This window comes from Bacillus rossius, chromosome 6 (genome assembly GCF_032445375.1).
Source record: "Bacillus rossius redtenbacheri isolate Brsri chromosome 6, Brsri_v3, whole genome shotgun sequence".
NCBI classification, from domain to species: Eukaryota; Metazoa; Arthropoda; class Insecta; order Phasmatodea; family Bacillidae; genus Bacillus; species Bacillus rossius.
In genome coordinates this window covers 77,086,839-77,109,658 of record NC_086334.1, presented here as the reverse complement: position 1 = coordinate 77,109,658, position 22,820 = coordinate 77,086,839, and the positions used below count along the sequence as shown (strand labels likewise).

The 22,820-nt window shown below is 33.7% G+C and overlaps 1 protein-coding gene across 1 annotated transcript in view; it reads left to right on the top strand.

The window, feature by feature from the left end:
* Positions 1 to 1,584: 1,584 nt before the first annotated feature.
* Positions 1,585 to 22,820, top strand: part of LOC134533319 (uncharacterized) — a 160,961-nt gene continuing 139,725 nt past the window's right edge. The window contains exon 1 of the mRNA XM_063370813.1: positions 1,585 to 1,679. Coding sequence (XP_063226883.1) covers positions 1,607 to 1,679 — 73 coding nt within the window. The 5' untranslated portion in view covers positions 1,585 to 1,606. The remainder of the gene's footprint in view (positions 1,680 to 22,820) is intronic.

Sequence of the window (22,820 nt, the reverse complement as noted above, 5' to 3'; positions counted from 1 at the left end):
TGTGTGCGAGGCTACCTCATGCATCTGCTCTGATGCTGTATCCCTGTCCCACAACAACACACCCTCAGCAGCTTCTGCATTCACCTCACTGCGCCTCAGTGGCACGCACATGCACGTGTTCCAACACTGCCACTCTCCTGTCACAAGGTCCATGGCTTTCGGTAGATGACACGTCGCGCACGTAACTGTTAAACCACGCGGCAGCATTGTTTACAAACACGGGGCCACGTGGCCGCTTCGTCTGCGCAGCCTGCCCGCGCAGGCTATCACCGCGCCCGCCCGAACACCGCCGGCGCCCCACGAAGATCACCGATGGCAGAACGGTGAAAGGGAGGAAAAGGAGGGGCTACCACAGTGCGTTATCCCTCGAAAGGGGGAGGGGGGTGAATCGATGGGAAATATAGTCTGGTTGCGGGACAGGAGATGGCGATGCGTTATCAGCTGAACCGTGAAACTGATAGGTGTTGGAAACGTGGGAAAGGAATGGTTGTGTCCTCGCGTTGATGAGATCAGAAGTACTGTCTAGGTGGATAAGTGAATCAATTGATTGTCCCAGGTGGATTTTCACGCTATCTGATCCCTCACTGTACGCTCTTTTCCCGCACTGCACGCGCTCTCTTGTGGACTTGAAGTTCGCCACATGTACGGGCGCTAAATGTCACGTACCCGTCTCCGTAGAATACGTGGAGATGTGGCGGACGTCTCTCGGCCGTTTTCTTGTATTGCCCGGCGCCAGCTCTCTCGCGTAGAGCAGCCTCCTGCGGGGAGGCAGGAGTGGACCGTCCGGCCCGTGTAGCTGCCGAGGGACGTCTCGCGCGCTGGAGAAATGTGCGTTGCAGGCTAGTTGTGTTAGTCCACGTGTTTTGGCCCGCGGACACGCCAGATACAAAAAAACACTCACGCACACGGTAAAGAAAACGATATAAGAGATTATAACACACTATAGTACAGAAAACAAAAGCGATAATAGTGGCGAGTTTATGGAGCGTCTCGCGGCCGCGTTTAGCCTCGAAGGTGGCTCGCACGGGACTGGAGACCAGGACGCCGGCGCACTGCTCTTGCGCGCATGGAGCGGAAGTGACGTCATTCCAATATCCGCGGCGCGCTGCGGACAGGGCTGTGATCTGGGCTTTAATGCCGAGGCACGGAGGTACGACGTCAGGTTTTAAAGTATCTTTGTTATATTAAATCTGTAACTACCAATTGTGTGCAAAGTTACAATATATTATTATGTATTCGAACCATACAAAGCTTTCAAATAAATTAAAGCCCTAATTTTATCTGACATTCATAATGAAACTATTAAAAAGATATATATACATACTTTTATATAAAACTTCTATTTAAACAAATAAAAATGAAGGGGACACCTCCTACTAGCGCGTTTAGTTCATGAGCTTCACTAAGCCGATGGAGAATGAAGATAAGTTGCCAGACCTATTTATATGATAGAGTTCGTTGCTATAGATGTGCGTTCATAAGTATCCTACCCCCAATTGAATTTAGTAATTATCCCAAGCAGCGAGAGCGCTGTGTTAGCTTTCTTCACTTTTTTTACGTGTGATTTTGATCCATACTAACATTTGTCTATGGTGTGAGGAATGGAATGGCGGCTACTGAAGAATCGATGTCACGACTGCTAAGACTTGCACGAAAATTCAACTGTTTTTATGTGTCAGGTAAGAAAATGCTTACAACAAATTGTAGGCGAATAATCAATAGCTGAATTGATTTCGTATTGCATAAATGAATAAAAAATAATTTGAATCCTGTTTCTTGATACAGATCCTATGTATTTTGTTGTGTATACAATTTTTTTTTTGTAATTTTTAAAAGTAGCGGCTTTTTTGTTAATTAAATCCCTTAAATTGTTTTTATTGGGCAGTACTTAGGTGTGATCATCCCGCTAAACGGCGTTTTAGTTTATTTTTTTACTGCGTAAGAGGAGAGGGCAAAAAACAAAACAATTGATGTACTTTCTGGAAAAATTTGTGACATTATTTTAAATACTTCTAAGTCTAATTCTATATCCAAACTGACATTTCTAGACAAATGGCTTTTCAGGAAAAATGTAGTAAATAAACCAGTACCAAGGAAATCTACCTTACTTGATAAGTGGCTATTAAAAAATAACAAAACTGATACAAAATTTTTTAGATTAAATTCTATAATCAGTAGCAGTAAATATGCATGTTGCTCTAATACAAGAACTGCTGATTATAAGGAAAATATTAAAAACAACTTTTAATATTATGCATCTAAATATTTGCAGTCTATTTAATAAAAAATTACTATTTGAATCATTACTTCCTTCATGTATTGATGTATTATGCATATGTGAGCATTGGCTTTCTTTCGATAATACTAATTATTGTAAGATAAACAATTTTTATTTAGCTTCATATTATTGTAGAGCCACTTGTAAAGGTGGTGGTGTTTGTGTATTTTTAAAAAACAATCTTTGTAGTAGTATGGTTGATGTAAAAAATTTATGTGAAGTTAAAAATTTTGAATGTTGTGTAGAAATTGGTTCTTTAAATATCATTATAGCTGTTGTCTATAGATCTCCGAATTCACATGAATATAATGTATTTTTTAACAAATTTGAATCATTGATTAAAATTATCAGTTCTCGACAAAAACATATTATAATATGTGGTGATTTTAACATTGATTTTAATAGTGGTAATTCACACTGTACTAGGCTAAAAAAATATCCTTAAGCAATTTAATCTGCTCAATACAATTAAAGAAAATACAAGATATTCAAAATTGGGTAGTAAATGTATAGATAATATTTTAACAAACATAAACTTTTTGTATTACACAGCCTCGAATTTTGATACTGCACTCTCTGACCATATGGCACAAAATATTTGTATTGTCTACAATTATCTAGCTTCCTGTAAATTAACAAATAATTATAAGTATTTTCAGAAAACTAAAAGAAATTTTTGTATTAACAATATGCAAACCTTTAACAATATCATGTTAATGGAAAGCTGGTGTGAAGTATATAATGAATCAGATCCTAATCAAGCATGGAATATTTTTAGTAATATATTTATGTTATTTTTTAACAATGTTTTTCCTAATCAAGTAGTTAGATTTATTCCTGGGAAGGAATCCACTTGGATGACTAAAGGTTTAGGTGTCTCTCTTAATAAATTAATCTCCTTAAAAAATAAGATAAATAATAAACACAACACAAATGATATTGTTATATACAAGAAATATAAAAAAATATATGAAAATCTTGTATCTGCTGCTAAGAAATTGAATAATGACAAATTTTTAAAAAAATCTAATAACAAATCCAAAGATATGTGGAAACTAATAAATAATGAGATAAAAAATAAAATCATCTTAAGGCGATTGGTGCATGGAAAATATTACGACAAAACTAATTTAACTGTACATATTTATTTTTGATGCTTCTTTTTAAGACATTATATACCTAGGATATTTTTAATAAACTTTTTTTTACTGAGTTATGTCATTTTAAATGCATTTATTTTTATTCCAAGCCAGAATTATTTAGAAAACACATAATTATGTTAAACTTAAGTATAGTTCAAGAAACGAGTGTACAAATAGGTTTCTGCACATATAAAAGTAAGAAGAAAAAATTTTCATCGTCAAAATTACAGTTTAATATTGACAATTTCCATTGATCACTGCTGGACTACTTCAGGAGCGATTTAAAGAATAAATTTAAATGAAAATGAAAACATAATTGGCAGAAAACTATTGAGTTATGTATATATTTTCATATCCTTTTGTTTTTGATACGATCCGACTCAAAACATGCCCTCTGGAGTGACAGTTCTAGTGCTGCGTGTAAAACTCTCGCCGCCGGGAAGAATGTCCCCGCGACGTGGCGCTAAGGGCGGCGCATGTCGCAACCAGGTAGTCCGGCGGAGCTCCGGCCGGCTGGCCGCAGCCTGCGGGTGGGGAGGGGGAAGAATGGGGTGTAGAGGGATGACGAGAAAGGAGGCCGAAGAAACGAAGGGTCTGTCAAGGTCGCGCTCATGGAGCTAATATACAGTAATACATCTGGAGAGGACAAGGGAAGGCCAGCAGAGGATGCGAGGTGAAGCCGGGTATCGGCTTCCTACGCTGGAAGAAAATGAAAAAGAGCCAAACTCGCCTCGCACGGCCGAAAAATCCTCCAAACTAAACTCGCAACAGCTCCGAAACTATGAAAACACTCAAACTGAAAATTTTACTGGAGTATCTGTAAACATTTTTCCCCACATCGCTTTAATATTTTTTTCGAAACATGAATGCTTTCATTTTTAAAAATTAAATACTTATTTACTGCCAAAAATTTTTGTGAATACGCAGTGTAAATTAAAACATTGAGAAAAAATTTTTGTTTGCAATTACAAGTGGGGGACACCAGCGTATGAAATAAGGAAGAAGCCTCAAATTTTATTTATATACCCCTTTTGACGCATTCAACCCCATACTTTTATTTTTACAAAGAGTTGAAGTGGGAATAATGTTTCAGTGGGTAACACTACCGACATGTCTTCGGAACGCACTTCTTTTTGTTATTATACATCTCAAAATTTATAATTTCATACACAACGTTTATACAAACGAATTCTTACTTACCTCATTTAATCTATTACAAACCTCTTGTAATATACGTGTATTAGTAGAAGAACCAACATAACATGCAAACCTTAGGTAAACACTGGTAGAGAATTGTTTGGAATAACTGTAATGCTATGCATATACTGACAATGTAAGAAACTTCCAATTTTATTAATTGTTTGCATAAGAATTAATAATTTTAAAAAAATCATAGAATAGGCCTTTATAGACTGAAAACCTTTCACGTAGTTTCAAGTCGCGTACATAAAAGTTTTTTAATATATATTATTACCAAATATTGTTGAATATATTTAACATTTTTATACATGTTACAACACACATATAATAACAAACCTATATAGTATATAAAAAGGCAAACACCAAATTTTAGCATTTTGTATTTCTTTTCTCTGTGTGAATAAAATAACAGTTCTTAACGTAGTTGCTAATACTGTACTATATTTCTAAAAAAAATTACGAAAACCCCTGACATCGTCACCATAACAATGATAAATTTGCAAAATAATTAAGGCACATTTTTTTAATGCTACGAAGCACACTCTTAAGAGAAATGTTTTAAACTTATGTTGGGATGTAACTAATATCTTAAAAGCATTCTGAAACCGTTACTTTGAGGGAAACCTTAATATACCGAACACCATACCATCCTTTAATCGAGTACGATTTTCGCTTCTTAAGACCCATTTGTCTTCAAAATGCACTGTACTGTGTAAGTAATAAATCAGTCTTAAAATCAGTTAATTATTTTATCTTCCTATTTTCTATTCTAATTGAGATAAATATCAGATAAGCATGTGTTACTTGTATCACGACATCAAGGTTTTATTTATCAGTAATTAATATTTCATTTTATTTTTTTGTTAACTAATGTGCATAGGGCAGTGCACTAGACATCACTACCTGTGTGTAGTGTTGCGTTACACTTTTTAACGCATTAGAGTTTACATAAAATGATAAATCCAAAATTTCGTTTAAAAGTATAAATATCAGCGATCAATTTAATTAATGTCCAGTATAACTCAGTCAGTAAAACATTCGGAAATATGTATAGGACCTGTTAACCTTAATATTTGTTAACAGTTAAACTGAACTAAGATGTATTAGAGTGGTTTTTTCTCTGTCCGTATATTAGAGGTATGGAACATCAAAATACGCATCTGTCGCCCATTTACTTTAAATACAGAATTATAAACTACATATTGTGAAAACATTCTGCAGTAGTTTTTGCTGAACGGAAAAACACGGATGAGAAGACAGACGAAATGTGTTTGGTAAGTGATGTTTCGTCAAATGAAATGGAACAGGACAGTGCTTATCAGAATTAAATTACAGAACTACTTTTGTGCAAGGAAATGTATTTTACTAAGACATTTCAAGAGAAATCACCTTTAAATGAAATAGATCTTGCTGACATGGAAGAAATAGACTTAGATTTAGAGGCCAGGCCCCTTTCAAGTGACGAAATTTCTCTTGAAGGGCTGAAATATGTTTCTGGCTATATAGCTCACAGTTTCAGAAATAAATATCCTGACCTTGGCACTACGGATTTCAATTCGGAGGACGATAGCTGGATACATGTACAATCAAAGGGTAACTTAAAATGTCCCACTAATGAATTTTTTGAATAAATAAAGATTGCTGAAATGTGTTTTGATAATGTTCATGGCAACAATTTGTGCAAAAAAGAGCGGATTTTTGAATCACTGACTAAAATTATTTGTGGAACTACTGAAAATAAATATCCAGAAGAAGTTATATACTGTTTTGTCAGGACAAGAACGTATATGTGTATCAAGTATTTGAACATGAAATATTTTAACGAACAAGACCAAAAACGCAAAGAAAGAAATAAGATGAGGAAAACTACCCTCTAAGATTTTTCAGTGTGATAGTGACCACATTCCTTCACCATAATATGTATGTTCATAATTTATTTACGATGTTTTTTAATTACTATATTTAAGAAAAGCATTTATTGTGAATATCGCAGCAATTATGTAGGGCTTAAGGTATTTATTGTATTCCAAATATTGAGTATATCATTTTTATTGCCTTTATTAAAAATAATATATATGTTAACAATGTAACAAAATTGCGATATTTTTGTATTGCTATTGCAATTTCGTTTCTTGTAAACATTATTGTAGACTTTTTCATATTGAAATTAAATTTGCTATAGGGTTGTTTGTATTTTAATTTTACAGTTATAAGATTTTTTATATGTTGTTTACTGTTTACAAACATTTGAAAAATATTTCCTTAACCATATTTCCATTTCCATGGCAATAGTCTTGTTAGCTTTTCGGGTAACTCTTCTACATGGATGATAAGATGGTGCGACATCTGAAACATATCACACCACCTTTACATAACTATAAAGCTAAGAGGTGTTTTCTTTACATAATATTAAAGCCTAATGTTTCTTTGTGGCGTAGGTGATTTAGAATTTCCATTTATCTAGAAAAATGGGCTTTCAGAATGTTTTTTAACACACAGTGTTTCGGAAGGTTTTTGAAGAAAAAAATTGACTACGCGTTTTATTTTTTTGCAGCGAATTCGGGCACGTGCATGAAATATAATTAATCCGTAGGAAGCGCAATGGTTTAAAGTATTGATGTTGAAGATTTGAAAAGATTTATTGAAATAGTGTGAGAGAACGAGCGAGTTCAGTGAGAAGATGTGCGCTCTCAACCACATGACGTGCACAGTTGCGAACAAATAAATAATCCATTCCGCCTCCCCATGGCGAAGGATGAGTGAAAGAGAAACCTGCTAAACCTTCCCCTCCTCCGGGCACGATAGAACTGTATCGGCTGTGTGTTAGAGGGAGAGCGAGATACAACCTTTGAGGTTTTGTTAGTTCCCGCTAGATGGCAGGCCGCAGAGCGACCGCCAGCGACACCCTTCCCGTATGAAGGCCATCTCACCACTGACGAGCTGGAACTAAGCTCCTGACCTCCCTACATAGTAACGGTCACCCACATAGGCATCTAGACTCTTTAGTGGTCATATGATACAAAATTCATTGTTTTCGGGCCTGTGACCGTTTTTTACCGTGCACCAATCGCCTTAAAAGATATCTCCCTAAACCATAATCATACTGTTATTACTAATAAACATATGATTGCTCAGCATTTTAATAACTATTTTATTTCAGTTGCATTAAAGCTTGCATCATCTTTACAATTACCTGTTCAAAATTCTGGCCAAGTTTTTGTTTCTAAAACATATTGGCAAGATTTTTCATTTGTTTATGTTAATGAAAAAGATATATCAGATATTATCATGAAATTAAAGAATAAAAAATCAGCTGGATTGGATGATGTTCCCATTAAAGTTATAAAATATTGTGCTGATAGCATTAAAGGCCCACTTAGTCATATTTTAAATAAATGTCTGTCTAAAGGCATCTTTCCAGATAGATTAAAATACTCAAAAGTTATTCCTATACACAAAAAGGGGAGTGAAATGGAATTTATTAACTATAGACCTATTTCAATCCTACCTGTATTCTCCAAAATATTGGAGAAAATAATTTACAATCAGCTATTTGCCTATCTCAATAAGAATAATCTTATTTCTGGAAACAAATTTGGCTTTCTACCAAAAAAATCAACTGAGCTTGCTTTATATCATCTTATAAATGAAGTCTTACAAGGGATAGAAGATAGATATTTTGTTGCTGGAATATTTGCTGATTTATCTAAAGCTTTCGATTGTATGGACCATGATATACTGATTCATAAAATGAAAAATTACGGTATTACAAAAACATCATTGGAAATGTTTAACTCATATTTGACTAACAGAACTCAGCTTGTTTGTGTTACTCAATATAATGAAAAAAATCATTTTATAGAATATAAATCACATATTTGTAATATAAAAATTGGTGTTCCTCAAGGTTCTGTACTAGGTCCTTTATTATTTTTACTGTACGTTAATGACTTCCCAAACTGCCTAACATCTGGCAAACCCACTATGTTTGCAGATGATACTTCCATAATACTGTGTGATAGGAATATAGAGATACTCCATTCTAATGTAAATATTACTCTACAAGAGATGGATAACTGGTTTAGAATTAATAAATTAACACTTAATATACATAAATCTTCACTGGTTTTTTTCTCGAATAGTAACTCCTCCTTAATGAAAAAAGTACCTGTGACTCCAATAAAATTAAAAAATGTCATTTTTCCTGTAAATGATAATATTAAATTACTTGGATTAGCAATAGACAATAATTTGTCTTGGAAAACACATATCACAAATTTATGTAGCAGAATAAGCTCATTATGTTATGCTTTTAATGCTCTTAGGAAAACATGTACTCATGATACAGTAAGAACAATGTATTTTGCTAATGTTAATTCTATTATCAGCTATGGGGTTATATTTTGGGGGGCATCTAGCTATTGGAAAAATGTATTGATTTTGCAAAAAAAAATTATACGGATAATTCAAAACGTTAAATCTTCAATTACATGTAAACCCCATTTTGAATACCTAAAAATTCTTACTGTGCCAAGTTTATATATATATATCAAACAATAATTTTTGGGTTAACAAACATTAAGTTTCCCCATAATAATGATATCCACTTTTATTTATACTCGAAAAAAGGCTGATATATATTTTAAATCTCATCGAACAACATTATATGAAAAGAATCCTTATTTTTCAGCAGCAAAATTAATAAATAAACTTCCTAAAGATCTTCAATTATCTTTTAAAATAAATAAATTTCCAGTTTTCAAAGAAAGTTTAAAACAATTTCTTATTAAGAAAGCCTATTACAGTGTGGATGAATACCTAATATCTTCTCATAATTGTGATTAATGTATAGATGCTTATTAATTGTCTTGTCAATTTTATTATTTTATTGTGTATTTTTGTTTTATATTTATTAGCTTTTACATAATATGGCCTTTTTATACTTTGTGTGATGTTTATTATATTGTTTGTTATGATTTTTATCATTTATAATATTGTAATCAATTGACAACTCCTATTTCACCTTGTGAGTGTATAAAACAGGAAGATAATAAATAAATAAAACATGTTAAAGAAAGAAATTGTTTCTAAACTTGACTTAAATTAATCTGTAAGCTATTCATTAACTACACATTTGGTTCACTTCCTTGTAATACAAAGGAGAGTAATTCCAAAATGCCATAGGATATCTGCTTCTTGCCATGTTTTTTGATCATTCTTAAAAAGACTTGTGATAATTCTTGTAGTTTAACAATAGTTTACCAGTTTAATGAGGTGTTGGATTAGGTAGTTTTATATATTACAAATACTGTGTTATAGTGAGGGTGGGCACTTAGATTGTTAGATTTTGTACAGTCAAAAGACTTAAAATAGTTGCTTAGGTTAGGTACATTTATAACGCTGAAATATTTCTTCAAAATTTGGTTAGGTTAGCTACATTAAAATACTGTAAAATCATTTTATCAGTTAGTCAGGAATTACCAATAGTGTTTCTTAGTTTAGCTAATCTAACCAGTCATTCAGGGCCATTCCATTATTGAGAATGTGACAGTTGCACTATTTACAGTGTAAATAACCTGAGATAATTTTTATTTCCTTTTTAAGCATTATAACAAACCTTTCGAAACACATTTATTAGTGCCTTCTCTTGTGTAGTATTTTGAGGAGCCTGATGACTTATATTATCATGACTATAAAAATCAACAAATTTATTTTTGTGATATTTTTTAAGTTCCTGTAACATTACTGAAAACTGCAAAAGTTATTTTAGAGGTATCATGCTCAAAGTTAGAACTAATTTTTTTTTCTATGCACTTTTTAACTTAAAACTATATTGAAGTGATTTACTTTTAACACTGTTTTTCAAAATGACTGAGGATATCTCTATGTACCTTTGCTGAGCCTGTCAATTAGTTTTTCCCTTCTTTCATGGCATAATCTTTGACATTTTCTATTACTTCTTCGTTCTGCACTAGCCTCTTATTGTTTGTTACTAAGATTCTCTTCTTTTCTCGCATCTTTTCCTTTCTTTCTTTAGATAATATGCATAATTTTTAGGGTCTACTATTGTTGCTTCTTTAACTCTTTTCACATTTTAATATATTTAAGCCTATATAATGTATAAATGTATATTTATATATTTTCATATTATTAATAAATAAAAAAGTTATGTAAATTCTTAATAGTTTTATTAGATACTGTAGATAAGTTGTTTCAGTATTTAAAAACTCACTACTACATAGTATTATAAATGTAATTCAATGCTTACCTTTTACACCGAAAGTATGTTAAGCAATTACACACATTTCAGCCATGTTCTGCACCAAATATGGTTGCTATTTAATGCTTAGATAAGTTATTCCAGGGTTGCCAATTTGTGTCAGTTCAACAAGCCAGATTTGTGTGTATGCTGCTGACTGACCAAAAAAATGTTAAAAACTTTGTTTGGAAGTAACAACAAAAATTTTTTTAAGTAATTTCTGTAAGTATAATGTTTGTACAATATACAAAAACTAACATAACTTAATTACTAATGTTTTACAATATATCAAAACATTCCCACTTTTCATGGATTTGTGCTGTAAAAGCTGTAATAGCAATGTTTTTGTTTTTAATGCTAGTAATTACACATTTTACTTAGTAAATACAATGTTTTTGTTTTTAATGCTAGTAATTACACATTTTACTTAGTAAATACAACAAGCACTTGCAATTTGTTAGTGGAAATCACATATAGGTACTTTTTTTTATTCTCATTTTATTTAAAATTTGTATCATGCCCACCAACAGTTGAAGAATTTATATACCTGCATCCAGACAGGAGAGACACAAAAGAAAAAAACAAAACACTTCTACAATTAATAAAAAAAATGCATAGAGTCCACGTGCGACAGAAGGAAGCTTCTTGCTTATCAGATACCTATAGATACAGATAGAATATTAGTGATTATTATTGAACAAGCGATAATAATTGAGAATAGTGAGGATGCGGGAATGATCTCAGATATTATATATATATATATATATATATATATATATATATATATATATATATATATATATATATATATATATATATATATATAAAGAAATATGGTAGCGTCAATTTTTAGCCGTTACGAAGCAGTGTTACGATCGTATCATCACTGCTCCCCTTGTTACAACTAGCATGTGGCGTACCCTCTGCCATGCTAGTGCATGCTGGGAGTGGCACTCACTGGTTCCCCACCACCCACCTAGCTAGTCGCCTCATGGACTGCAATTGTAGCCCCCTTGGCAAAGAACTTTCACTTCAACAATCATAAGGTACGCTAACAAATTCAACAATGTAATATGTAAACACTGACATATATATCTAATGAATTGAATTGACAGAATATATATTGTAGATGGCTATTAAATTATGATTACTTTAAGGCTGGTAGTTTACATTTGCAGTTAAGTTTAGAATTATAACAGTTACAAACAAATAGTCCATCTAATAGTTTTATATGTTCAACATTAAGCTTAGGTAATTTTTTTGGGTAAATCATTTTCAAGAGTATGTTTAGAATGTTTTCAATTGTACTACCATATGATTTATTTAAGTTATTCCAGATAACCGAGCCACATTCGAACTTTGATCATAAAGTTTGGTAGTTGAACAGATGCAAATGTATGTTTATTAACAGCAATCAAAACACTACCACTGCTTTCCATTTTTGTAAAAAATATTGGCTTTCTATCAGATGTAAATATTAGATATTGGTCTGTAAAGTGATGTTAGGTAATACCAGCCTCGCAGCCTCGTGAGACAGAGCGTGTGATGTTGACCGAGGTCAGCGCTGGCGTGTTGGTAACAGTGGCGAGGCCGTCAGCAGGCGAACAGGCACAGCCGAGTGGTTCAGAATGTAGTTTTCTCATGTCAGTATCATATTCCAACACTTCTTTCACTACAACAATTAAACTGATGAATAAAATATTACATGTCTTAACGATAGGTATTAGTCACACTGTATCATTTTTATTATTACACCCGTAAACCAATTTTTGCAACAATAATCGTATAAATGCACAATTTTGAAACTTCTTAGCAATAAAGTACCTACATTCATGACATCACTTTCACAAAGGCTTACTCTTCTAGGGCAAACATATTTAAAGGCTCAAAACTTCTTGTTCATGCTTTTGTTCTACACCTAGAGTAGCAGTATTTACTGTTTTATGGTATGATTTAGGGCCTACCTGAGATTTCTAGCAACAAAAATTAATTTCCATAGCAATAAAAATAATTTTTATTTTCTCTTAAGAATCTTCTGAATGTGAATAATTCCGTGCTCACATTTTGTCACTCTGTGCCTTTGCTTTCTTTTGGTGAAAATAAGATGTTGAAAATAAATGTCTGTGTGACATTTTGTTCAGAAGACATATTTATACTTACGCTATTATATATTATGACAGTAAAAATTCTTGTTTTGTTGTAACAAAACACTAATATAGCCTTGAAATGGTCTTCATACTAGCAGCTTGCTGAAGCTAGGCTACTCGTAATTTATGTTTCTTTAAGACACAACAAGCAACATTTTTTTAACTTATTTATTTATTCAATAAACTTATACGTTTTGAAATAAATTCATATCTAAATTGGATTTTTTTTGGTATTTTATATTTACCTTTAAACTAAAAAGGTGTATTTATGGTCTTACTTTCAGAACTTATAAAGAAAATAATTAAATTTAAGGTTACAGCTACAAATTTCACGTTCTATGATTGGGTTAATTGTGTTCCTGAGATAATTCTGGACATAAATTTAAAAAAATATATAAAGAAAACCATGTTTATGATTATTTTTAACTATTGGTAACATTAAACTTTTAGCAAAAGTCTGCATTAACTTAGCCAACATGAAACTGGAAGAATGGGTTCTTGATTGCCATTGTCGCTGAGACGTCACACCTCCCGATATGACTACTCATGGGCACCGCGTCAGTATCAGGCACAGTGTGCGTAGCTAACTGAGACGTGAAGCATGTTGCCGTTCCACGGCTCAGTGTCCGTGCAGGCGGCCGTGCACCACACTTTCGTTCATTTAGTTTTACCAAATTGTGGATGTGGTTAAATAAAATACATTTTCTGGGTTAATATATATGGGGGGGGGGGGGGGGGGTGTTTTATGTCCTCAGTTGCGGCTTTGAATATATATACTGTATAGAAGTCGCGAGTGGATAGGATTTACTCTACGTTTTACAGAAGCGTATGATGAGCAGCTTGGGAACTTCACTGCTGCAGTGCGCTGCCGTAACGCCCTGTATCGTCTTAGTTGTTATTTACACGTTAGAGTGCAGCGCTGTCGCCCGCTGTCATTCCCCGCACCCCCCCATCTATCATTCACTGCAGCTCAACGTCGTTCAACGGGAGGGAGAAGGGGTGTTTAAAGAGTTTGACACTTGTCCGCCAGGGACCACCACGAGTCGATGCCCTAGAGATGGTGGCGCTTGCGGCGGTGAATTAACCAACTACCTCAAAACCGTATTAGAAATTTTAACCTGGGCTGACGACTTCTATACAGTATATATATTCAAAGGTTGCGGTGTCTGTGCTGGAAGTATCAGCTCCCTCTTAGAAAATTATTAGAAAACATGCCAAGAAGTAAAAAACCATTTAGTGATATGTTTTTGTACAGAAAAGAGGCTCTTCTTCAGGATTAATCATTACTTTAATAATTCTTAGGACATAATTGATTATTTAATAATACATATAGTGCCTTATGTTGAAAATTGTGAAAATGGTACACTTGTATAAACAACATACTTGAAATAACATTCGTGACAGGTAATAAATTTCTTGGAATATTGCCGTGCTGTTTCACAAAATCATTCAAAATTATAAAACGAACGTGTTCATATCAGTTGCTGAATTTGGAAAAATAAATTTTGCCCAAGAAGCTGCCCTCAGTTGGTTAGCTTAGGTGTCTCGATTGTCACGCAAATCAGAGTTCTTGAATTCCTTGTGGGTTCTGAGAAACTTGGTGGTGGAGAGGGCAGTGAAGTCAAGGACAATTTTGGGGTGAATAAGCATAACAAATGAGTTAATATATTAAAAAAATATTTAAACCTCATTCAAAAGTTTTTCATTAATATTTACTATTTCTTAATTTATTAAACCACACAAATTTCCTTGACTTCAAAGTCCTTCACAACTGCCTAGTTTCCCAGAATCATCATCATCATCATCATCATCATAATCATAATCATAATCATCATCCATCAATCATCCATCATTCATCATTCATCATTATCATCCATCACCCAATCCATCCAATCCATCCACCCAATCCATTCACCCAATCCATTCACCCAATCCATCCACCCAATCCATTCACCCAATCCATTCACCCAATCCATCCACCCAATCCATCCACCCAATTAATCCACCCAATCAATCCACCCAATCAATCCACCCAATCAATCCACCCAATCAATCCATCCAATCCATCCATTCCATTCCATCCAATCCATCCAATCCATCCATCCATCCATCCACCAATCCACCCATCCAGCCTGTGGACATTCCAACTGACATGATGTATTAACAAAATAGTCATTTGACCCTATCTGTCCAAAATTCCAATTACGTATATTTTTTTGTAATTTCCATTAAGCGTTATCCCAGCATCAATGTTTGATTATTGTCACATTGTTAATTTTCTTTGTTTTATTGCTGCAGACATTCACAAACTAGGTTAATTATAATAAATTTTTATTACTTACAACATTCTTCTTACAATCATTGTTGCATGCATTTATTGACTATTATTTTTTGCTTCAATTTTAATCCATTATCATGCTAAACAATCAATGTTTAGTATATAAAAGTTCTATAAAGAATTAATGATATTTGGCGATATACGTGTGCCATTTACTTTAGAATATTTATTTTTCATTTGTCTGAGCTCATGAATTATTTTACATGCTAAGTAGCTCACGTAGCAAACAAGTATGACAAGCAAATTATTTTGATTCAAAACTGACAAATTGCAAGTTTAAAATGACTGTACTGGCAACTTGTAACCCATCGTGGTGTCCAACAGTGGATGCTGCCAGAGAACTTCGTGCTCATGGAAATTATGCGGTGAGGGGTGGGAAAGGGGGTTGGGGTGGTTTTTGCAGAGTCTCGTGAAGATGGCGAGCTTCCTCTTGATATGAAGGTCAGGGTGCAATATTTCATCAAGCTCGGAATAAAACTGTATTTGTATTGAAAAAAACAAACATGTATTCACATATTCCTAACTAATCACTTTGAATGTGTTTTTAAGATTAATTTTTATTATTAGAAAAAAAATTCATTTTTATATGCCTATCAAGTGTAAAAAAAACTAACAATTGGACTGAGCTGTGCATTAAAAGTTATTTATTTATTTATTTATTTATTTATTTGTAATTGTAACATGCCAACCAACAGGACAAAGCCTTTAATGGTTGGCACACAATTAGATACATATACACACACAATAAATAAACATAAATGAAAAACACAAAACAATACAATATAATACATATAAAAACAAAACACATATAACGAAAGACAATAAAACAAAATTCAAACGTTACAATTTAGACAATATAGAACTAAAACACACATGATCATTAAGAACTAAGGAAAATAATTAAAGTCTTTATCAAATTTATTAAAATTGGTTTTAGCCTAAAGATAAGATCATTATTTCTGTTAACTGTACATAAAGTGGAAGTTAAACGACTGTTGAAAGGAGGTACTCTTAAACCAGTGTTGTCAAGCATATCTTTACAGTTTAATTTGTTAGTATAACAGTTTTTAATGAAAATAGAGTCAAGTACAGTAGTGTCTCGCTAATCCGGACCCCGCTAGTCCGGACATCCGGTTAATCCGGACGGATCTAAAAAAAATGATGGAAAATAATGTTGTGACAAAGGATAATAAGACAATACATTTCTAAAAGAGGGTCCTCTTGCCCTCAGTTGCCGGGAGACTTACCGCTAGTTTTCCGCTCATCGTCTGTTTTCCAAGAAACGACTCGCTCTATACCTGCGAGTGGTTTTGTTTTGTTCCCTCCAGTCAATGGTTACTCATGCTGGTGATAGGTGCTTGTGAAAGTTATTTTTATTCGGTGCGAGTGTTGTATTGTGTGCACTTATTAAGAGCAACATAATGGCTACTAAACGTAAGAAAGTGACTGTAACAATGGAGCAAAAACAAGTCTTATTTTCGTATTGATGCGGGTGAATCATTAACTAGAATCGCGCAAAATTTAGGAATGGGAAAACCAACTATTCCTGATTGGAAAAAAAATTTGAAAGAAATTGAAGATTTTTTTGCCAAAATGGTGAGTAAAGACAGTCTGGGTAACAGGAGCACGTTAAAAAAAATTAAACTTTAGATGAGGCTTTGTACATCTGGTTTTGCCAACAAGGTGAAAAAGTCGTTCCGCTGTCGGGCGTAACATTACAAGCGTTCGCGCTCAAACTCAAAAAAATTAAATGTTAATTAATTGTAATTTTAATGTATTGTATTATTTATAAGTTACATACATGTGTACTTAGTTTTTTAAGTACTTTATAATAAAACACAGTTGATTTTTAAGCATAAAGATTTTTCTTTAGCCAATAAAACTTATTTTTGATACATTTTAAAGTTGATTACGGTTAATCCGGACAGGGTCCGATCCAGACAAGTCCGGATTAGCGAGACTCTACTGTAATTCTCTTCGACTTGAGAGAGATATCAGATTGGGTAGAAGAAGATGTTTTTGATTAATAATATTTATTAATTTATTCTGTACATTTTCAATTTTCATATTATCGCACATATTGATGTTGTTCCAAGTTACTGAACAGTATTCTAGTTTTGACCTAATTAATGCTAAATAAAGTGAGAGGATAGAATCAGTTTTTGTAGCATAACATGTGACATATTTAATTAAAGCTAATGTTCTTCGGGAACTAGAAATTAAATGTTGAACATGTTGGTGAAAGAACAATTTAGAATCTAGAATGATACCTAAATCTTTGAGAGAAGAGGATTTCTGAATTAAGGTGTTGCCCAATTTATAATCGTATTTGATAGGAAGGTATTTTCTAGTAAAGGATATTATTTTTGTTTTGCCTTCGTTGAGGGTCACAAGATTTGTTTACACCAGTTATTAATTTCATTAATGTCAGTTTGTAATAATAAACAGTCATTAAAAGAGAAAATTTTTCTACTTATTTTTAGATCATCTGTGAATAGAGTGCCAGAAGAATGATTCAGAATCTGAGTAATATCATCAATAAATATGTTAAAAAGTAAAGGAGACGAGGTACCACCTTGAGGAACTCCAGATCTAGCTATAAAATTTGAAGAATTGGAGTTGTTGATAGATACAAAAAAAAGTTCGATTTTTAAGGTAGCTAGAAAACCAATTAACATAATTGTCACTAAGACCGAAATTATGTAACTTGCCTAATAGTAATGAATGGTTTACAGTATCGAAAGCTTTAGCAAGATCAAAATAGCAGGCATCTACCTGACCCCTGCTAATGACTTCATTAAAAATAGGATTGAGGAAAGTAGGTAATTAGATTGGTGGCTTTGGTCATTCCTGATCTAAAGCCATGTTGATTACTAGATAAACAATTTTTTAGTTGGAAATTAGTGATTTTAAAAACTATTTTTTCAAAATTTTTAGAGACCATTTAATAGTGATATTGGTCTATAGTTAACCACATGTAATTTGTTTCCGGTTTTATGAATTGGAATGACTTTTGCAATTTTCCATTTATTTGGAAAAACTTGGGTTCTTAAACTAGTATTAAATAAATGCTTTAATAAGGGTACTAATAAATGTGAACAGCCTTTCAGAATAAAATTAGGAATCCCGTCGGGTCCTGTAGACATTGAGGGTTTTAGAGCCCTTATGCCCCAAAGCACAAGGCTGTCAGAAACAGAGGGAACAGATATTGTATCAAGGAATGAATTTAAGGTGGGAACTTGGTAATTGACATTAGAGGACACATAAACACTTTAAAAGTATTCAGCAAATGCATTAGTCAACACCACTGGATCACTAGATACAACATCATTAACTTTTAACGAATGCTGTTCATGATAACAGTTTTTTATTAATTTGACATAGTGCCAAAACTACTTAGGGTTGTTGTTGATATTATTGTTAGTGGTTCTGGTCCAATTTATTTTATCACGCTTGATAAGATATTTGGTTTGTTTTCGAAAGAATGAAAATTTAGTATAATAGTACATATTTTTGTTTCTTCTGTAAAGTTTGTGAAAATGTTTCTTGGATTTTAAAGCTTGAATTAAGTCTTTTGTAAACCAAACAAGGTATTTAGATGGTTTGATAATGAAAACGGGGATGAATTCATTAATATTGTGACATATACAAGTAGTTAATTGATCAACAAGATAGTTAATTAACATCAGTAGATTCATAGAAATTTGACCAATCATAGTTTTTAACAGCATTGTAAAGACCAAGATAGTCACCATTTATATAGGACCTAGAGACTCTAGTAGAACTGACCACATAAGGAATGCTGTCAGATATTATTTTTATAATTAAGGCAGGATGATATGGGTCTTCAGTGACAATTGCTTCATCCGCATGAGATACTGAACATTGTGAGTTGTTTGTAAAACAAAGATCTAAGAGGTTTTTGGATGATAGGATTGTATTATACTGAAATAAACCAAGACTAGATATAAAGTTTATAAGATATCGTGCTGTAGTCTTGATGTGCATGTGCACGATGTTGGTAGTTAGATTGATGTTTGGGGGGGTAAATATATATTGCCAATTATAAAGGATTTATTCTGAGTCATTTTAACTTTTAACCAAACAGATTCAATTCCGGGGTAGTCCAGGTGAAAAATAGGCTCAATAGAAGTGAATTTAAACTTATTGACTGCTATCAAAACACCGCCACCACGATCTTTAGTAGTCAGCAAGGCGTCTCTATCATTTCTGTAGATTGAGTATTGATCTGGGAAGTAGTGGGAATTAATGCTAAGATCGTTGAACCAGGTTTCAGTTAGACAGATAAAATCATAATTAGAGATAATAATGTTTTCATAGAATTCTTTTGATTTAGTTCTTAGACCACGGACGTTTTGATAAAAAATTTCCAATTCCTTTGAAATAGGATGCACAAAAACAAATTACGGGTCTCCTCCTGGCACCGGAGACAGGTTCGTTGCAGTGACACCAGCTGATAAGGGCTTCATGGGGATGCCGGTCTTGTCAGTGCTGACGGAGTTATTTGATGTAGAGTCACTGGTAGCAATTTGTTCCGGGTGGAGTTTACCGTAGAAGGGACTGATTAAGCACCCACTCGGCCAGAATACTATGTTATTTATTCTATTAAAATCTTCTTCAAGTACTACTATGTGAAACGAAGCGTAAGAATCAAATTTGGTTCTAAGTTTAACTACCTTAACATGTGAAAGATTGAGTTCATTAGTTATATAGTCAACGATCTCGTTTGCATGAACAGAAGGATCAAAACGAGTAACAAACAGTGCTTTTGTTTTTCTCGGAACAGGCTTTGCGACCGTTTTAAGGGTGGGAATATTCCTTATTCCCACTTGCATTGGTGTTTTCTTTCTCTCCGGCTCACGCTTGGATTCTGTATTCGTATTCATTTTGGATTTTCGTGCATTTTGCACAACAGTGAAGCCGTCAGAGTCAGCATGTTGGTTGGTGTGGTTGTTTTTGGTGACATCACTATTTTCTCGCTGCATCGGAAGTAGGTCACTGGACGGACGCCCTTACCCGAGACGCTCTGTGCTGCTACACGTTCAGTTTTTTTGTCGCTCGAAGACTTCATTAAAGCCAGACTATAAGATATCTCACTTTTATTTATTACAAACAAACTTTCTTTTATTGAGATGAGTTCTTGTTTAATCACGGCCGTTTCAGAGTGGGAGTCGATAAGCAGACACTTAAGTTGAGCGTTTTTGTTTTGAAGAGCATAAACTTTATTGCAAAGCAGTTCAACCTTTTTATTAAATCATCGAGTTTAAGAGCTTCTGGCTTCATTATTTCCAGCTTGGTTATCTCCAACGTAGGTAGTTTCTGAGTTGCACTAGAACTGGAACCAGATTTCTTGGTCTGCGATCTAAACATTTCCGTGTTGATGACCTGCACTGACTTTAAAGAGAGAGGTTCATTACGGGGCAAAAAACCCCGGAAACCAGGTTGATCTAAGATGGAAGAATTAATATTTAACACCAACAGACGATGTTAAACCAAAATAGATCAAGATAACCGACGGTAAATGAGGAACGCGCGCGCACACGTCCGTCGGCTATGAACTTCCAGCCGCTACTGATAATAATTAATAAAACAAATAGAATTAAAAATTTAGTGTATAGTATAGTGTTAAAAGGCATTAATAAGTTCCAGAAGAAAAAATATCCTCCAGTGATGGATTTGAACCTGAAAACCTATGTCCTAAACCCAGAACTGAACCACTGAGCTATGTAGACATGTTCAGTGTTTGGTAAAAAGTATTTAATTATCAACAATGAAATCCTAGGGATAACATACTTAAAAATGGGTGGTTATTTCTTTTTGTGCTGTTAAATTTTATAAAAACATTTTTCCAGGATAGTATTGCTATCACAAAGATTTATTTGGCACATCCATATGGGGTCATTCCATGTCAGTTCATCCAACAAAAATTGAAAATGTAACCATTGTTTTTTTAATTTTGATAAAAATTGGTTCATTTGTTTGGTGACATAAGGCCACTTAAAAACCAAAATTTCAGATTTTTATCTCAAATACTTCCTGAGAAATCGAAGGTTCCTTTGTGACCATTTTTGGCCTAAAACGGGTTGTAATGACAGCATAAATTGGTCAGTATCTGTTTTTCCTTTCTTTGTATTTCACTGTTATACCAATATTTCAGAATAAGAACACTTTTCCTTATGTAAAATTCTCTAGAGAATTAAAATTTTTCCACCAAATTGCTATATCTAGAATGGTTTGTAAGTTATAACAGAATTATTAACATGACTGATGTTTCATGTATCATCTGCATTCTTTATTACAAAATAGACTGTATCTCAAAAGGCAGACCTCATAAAAAATTAGCTTGGTACTATGTGAAAGAGAAGGAAATTTCCTATAAGATACATTAAAAAAAATAGTGGCTTTCTGCTGGCAACATGTAATGTACTCGATAATCGCTTACTAATGTTATATGTACACATAAAAAAATCCCCTACTTACACAAATCTATTGCCAATGAATTAGAATCTACAGACACAATCCTCCAATTTTTGCAATTAGCAAACTGCATTGCTTTTCTGATAAAGCTGCCATTCTATTTCACACTTGCACAAGTCTTCTTTCTGCCAGAGCTGCTTGTTGATGGTGCCTGCAAAAGGAACCCAGCACACATCGTCTCGAGGTGAAGGCCAGTAAAAGGAAGCACTTGGACCGGCAGGGTGCATGAAGGTTACTTGAGCATCTTCTTCTGACCTATCAATGTTGTTTACAGCACCAACGAACCATTTTTTGTCATACACACAAGACACATAGCAACCAGTATACAGTTTTGATATCGTACCACCAGGGTCTTTGCTAGCAGCTGTAGCGAAATTGAAAACTAAGGAATATGCATTATCCTGACTTGTTTTCTTCATTCCTTATTCATACTGGGATATTGGTGAAGCATTGTGAAACCCTCTTGTGCCTGGGATTGTCTTTGCCATAGTATACTGTTGTTGTAGAGTCGAACGAACGTCATCCACATCATTCTTGTCAATGTAATGAAAGATAATACCTGTTATGTGTTCATTGCAGTAGGTAAACATCTTAGACACTGATGTAATTTGGTCTTGGAATGATAGTTGAAGACTAGCTTTTGATGTCAGTCGCTTAACAGTTCCCCCAATTCCATCGCAAGATGATTTGCCATGGCTTGTGGCAAAGAATGACCAAGAAGCTGTGAGCTGAAAATCTTGTGTGTGGTGGCACAAATTGAGGATATTCTTGCAGTTCTTGTACTGAGCAGCACAACCATCACTGAAATAATGTATGTGTTTTACATGAGGCAGGTGTCTTAACATATGTGACTATTTCTGACTGTGTTTTATACACCATGGAAACATCATGATCCAAATCATTTGACAAAAAACAATGACTGCTTGTTTTCAAATTAGCATTGTCTGAATTTTTGTAG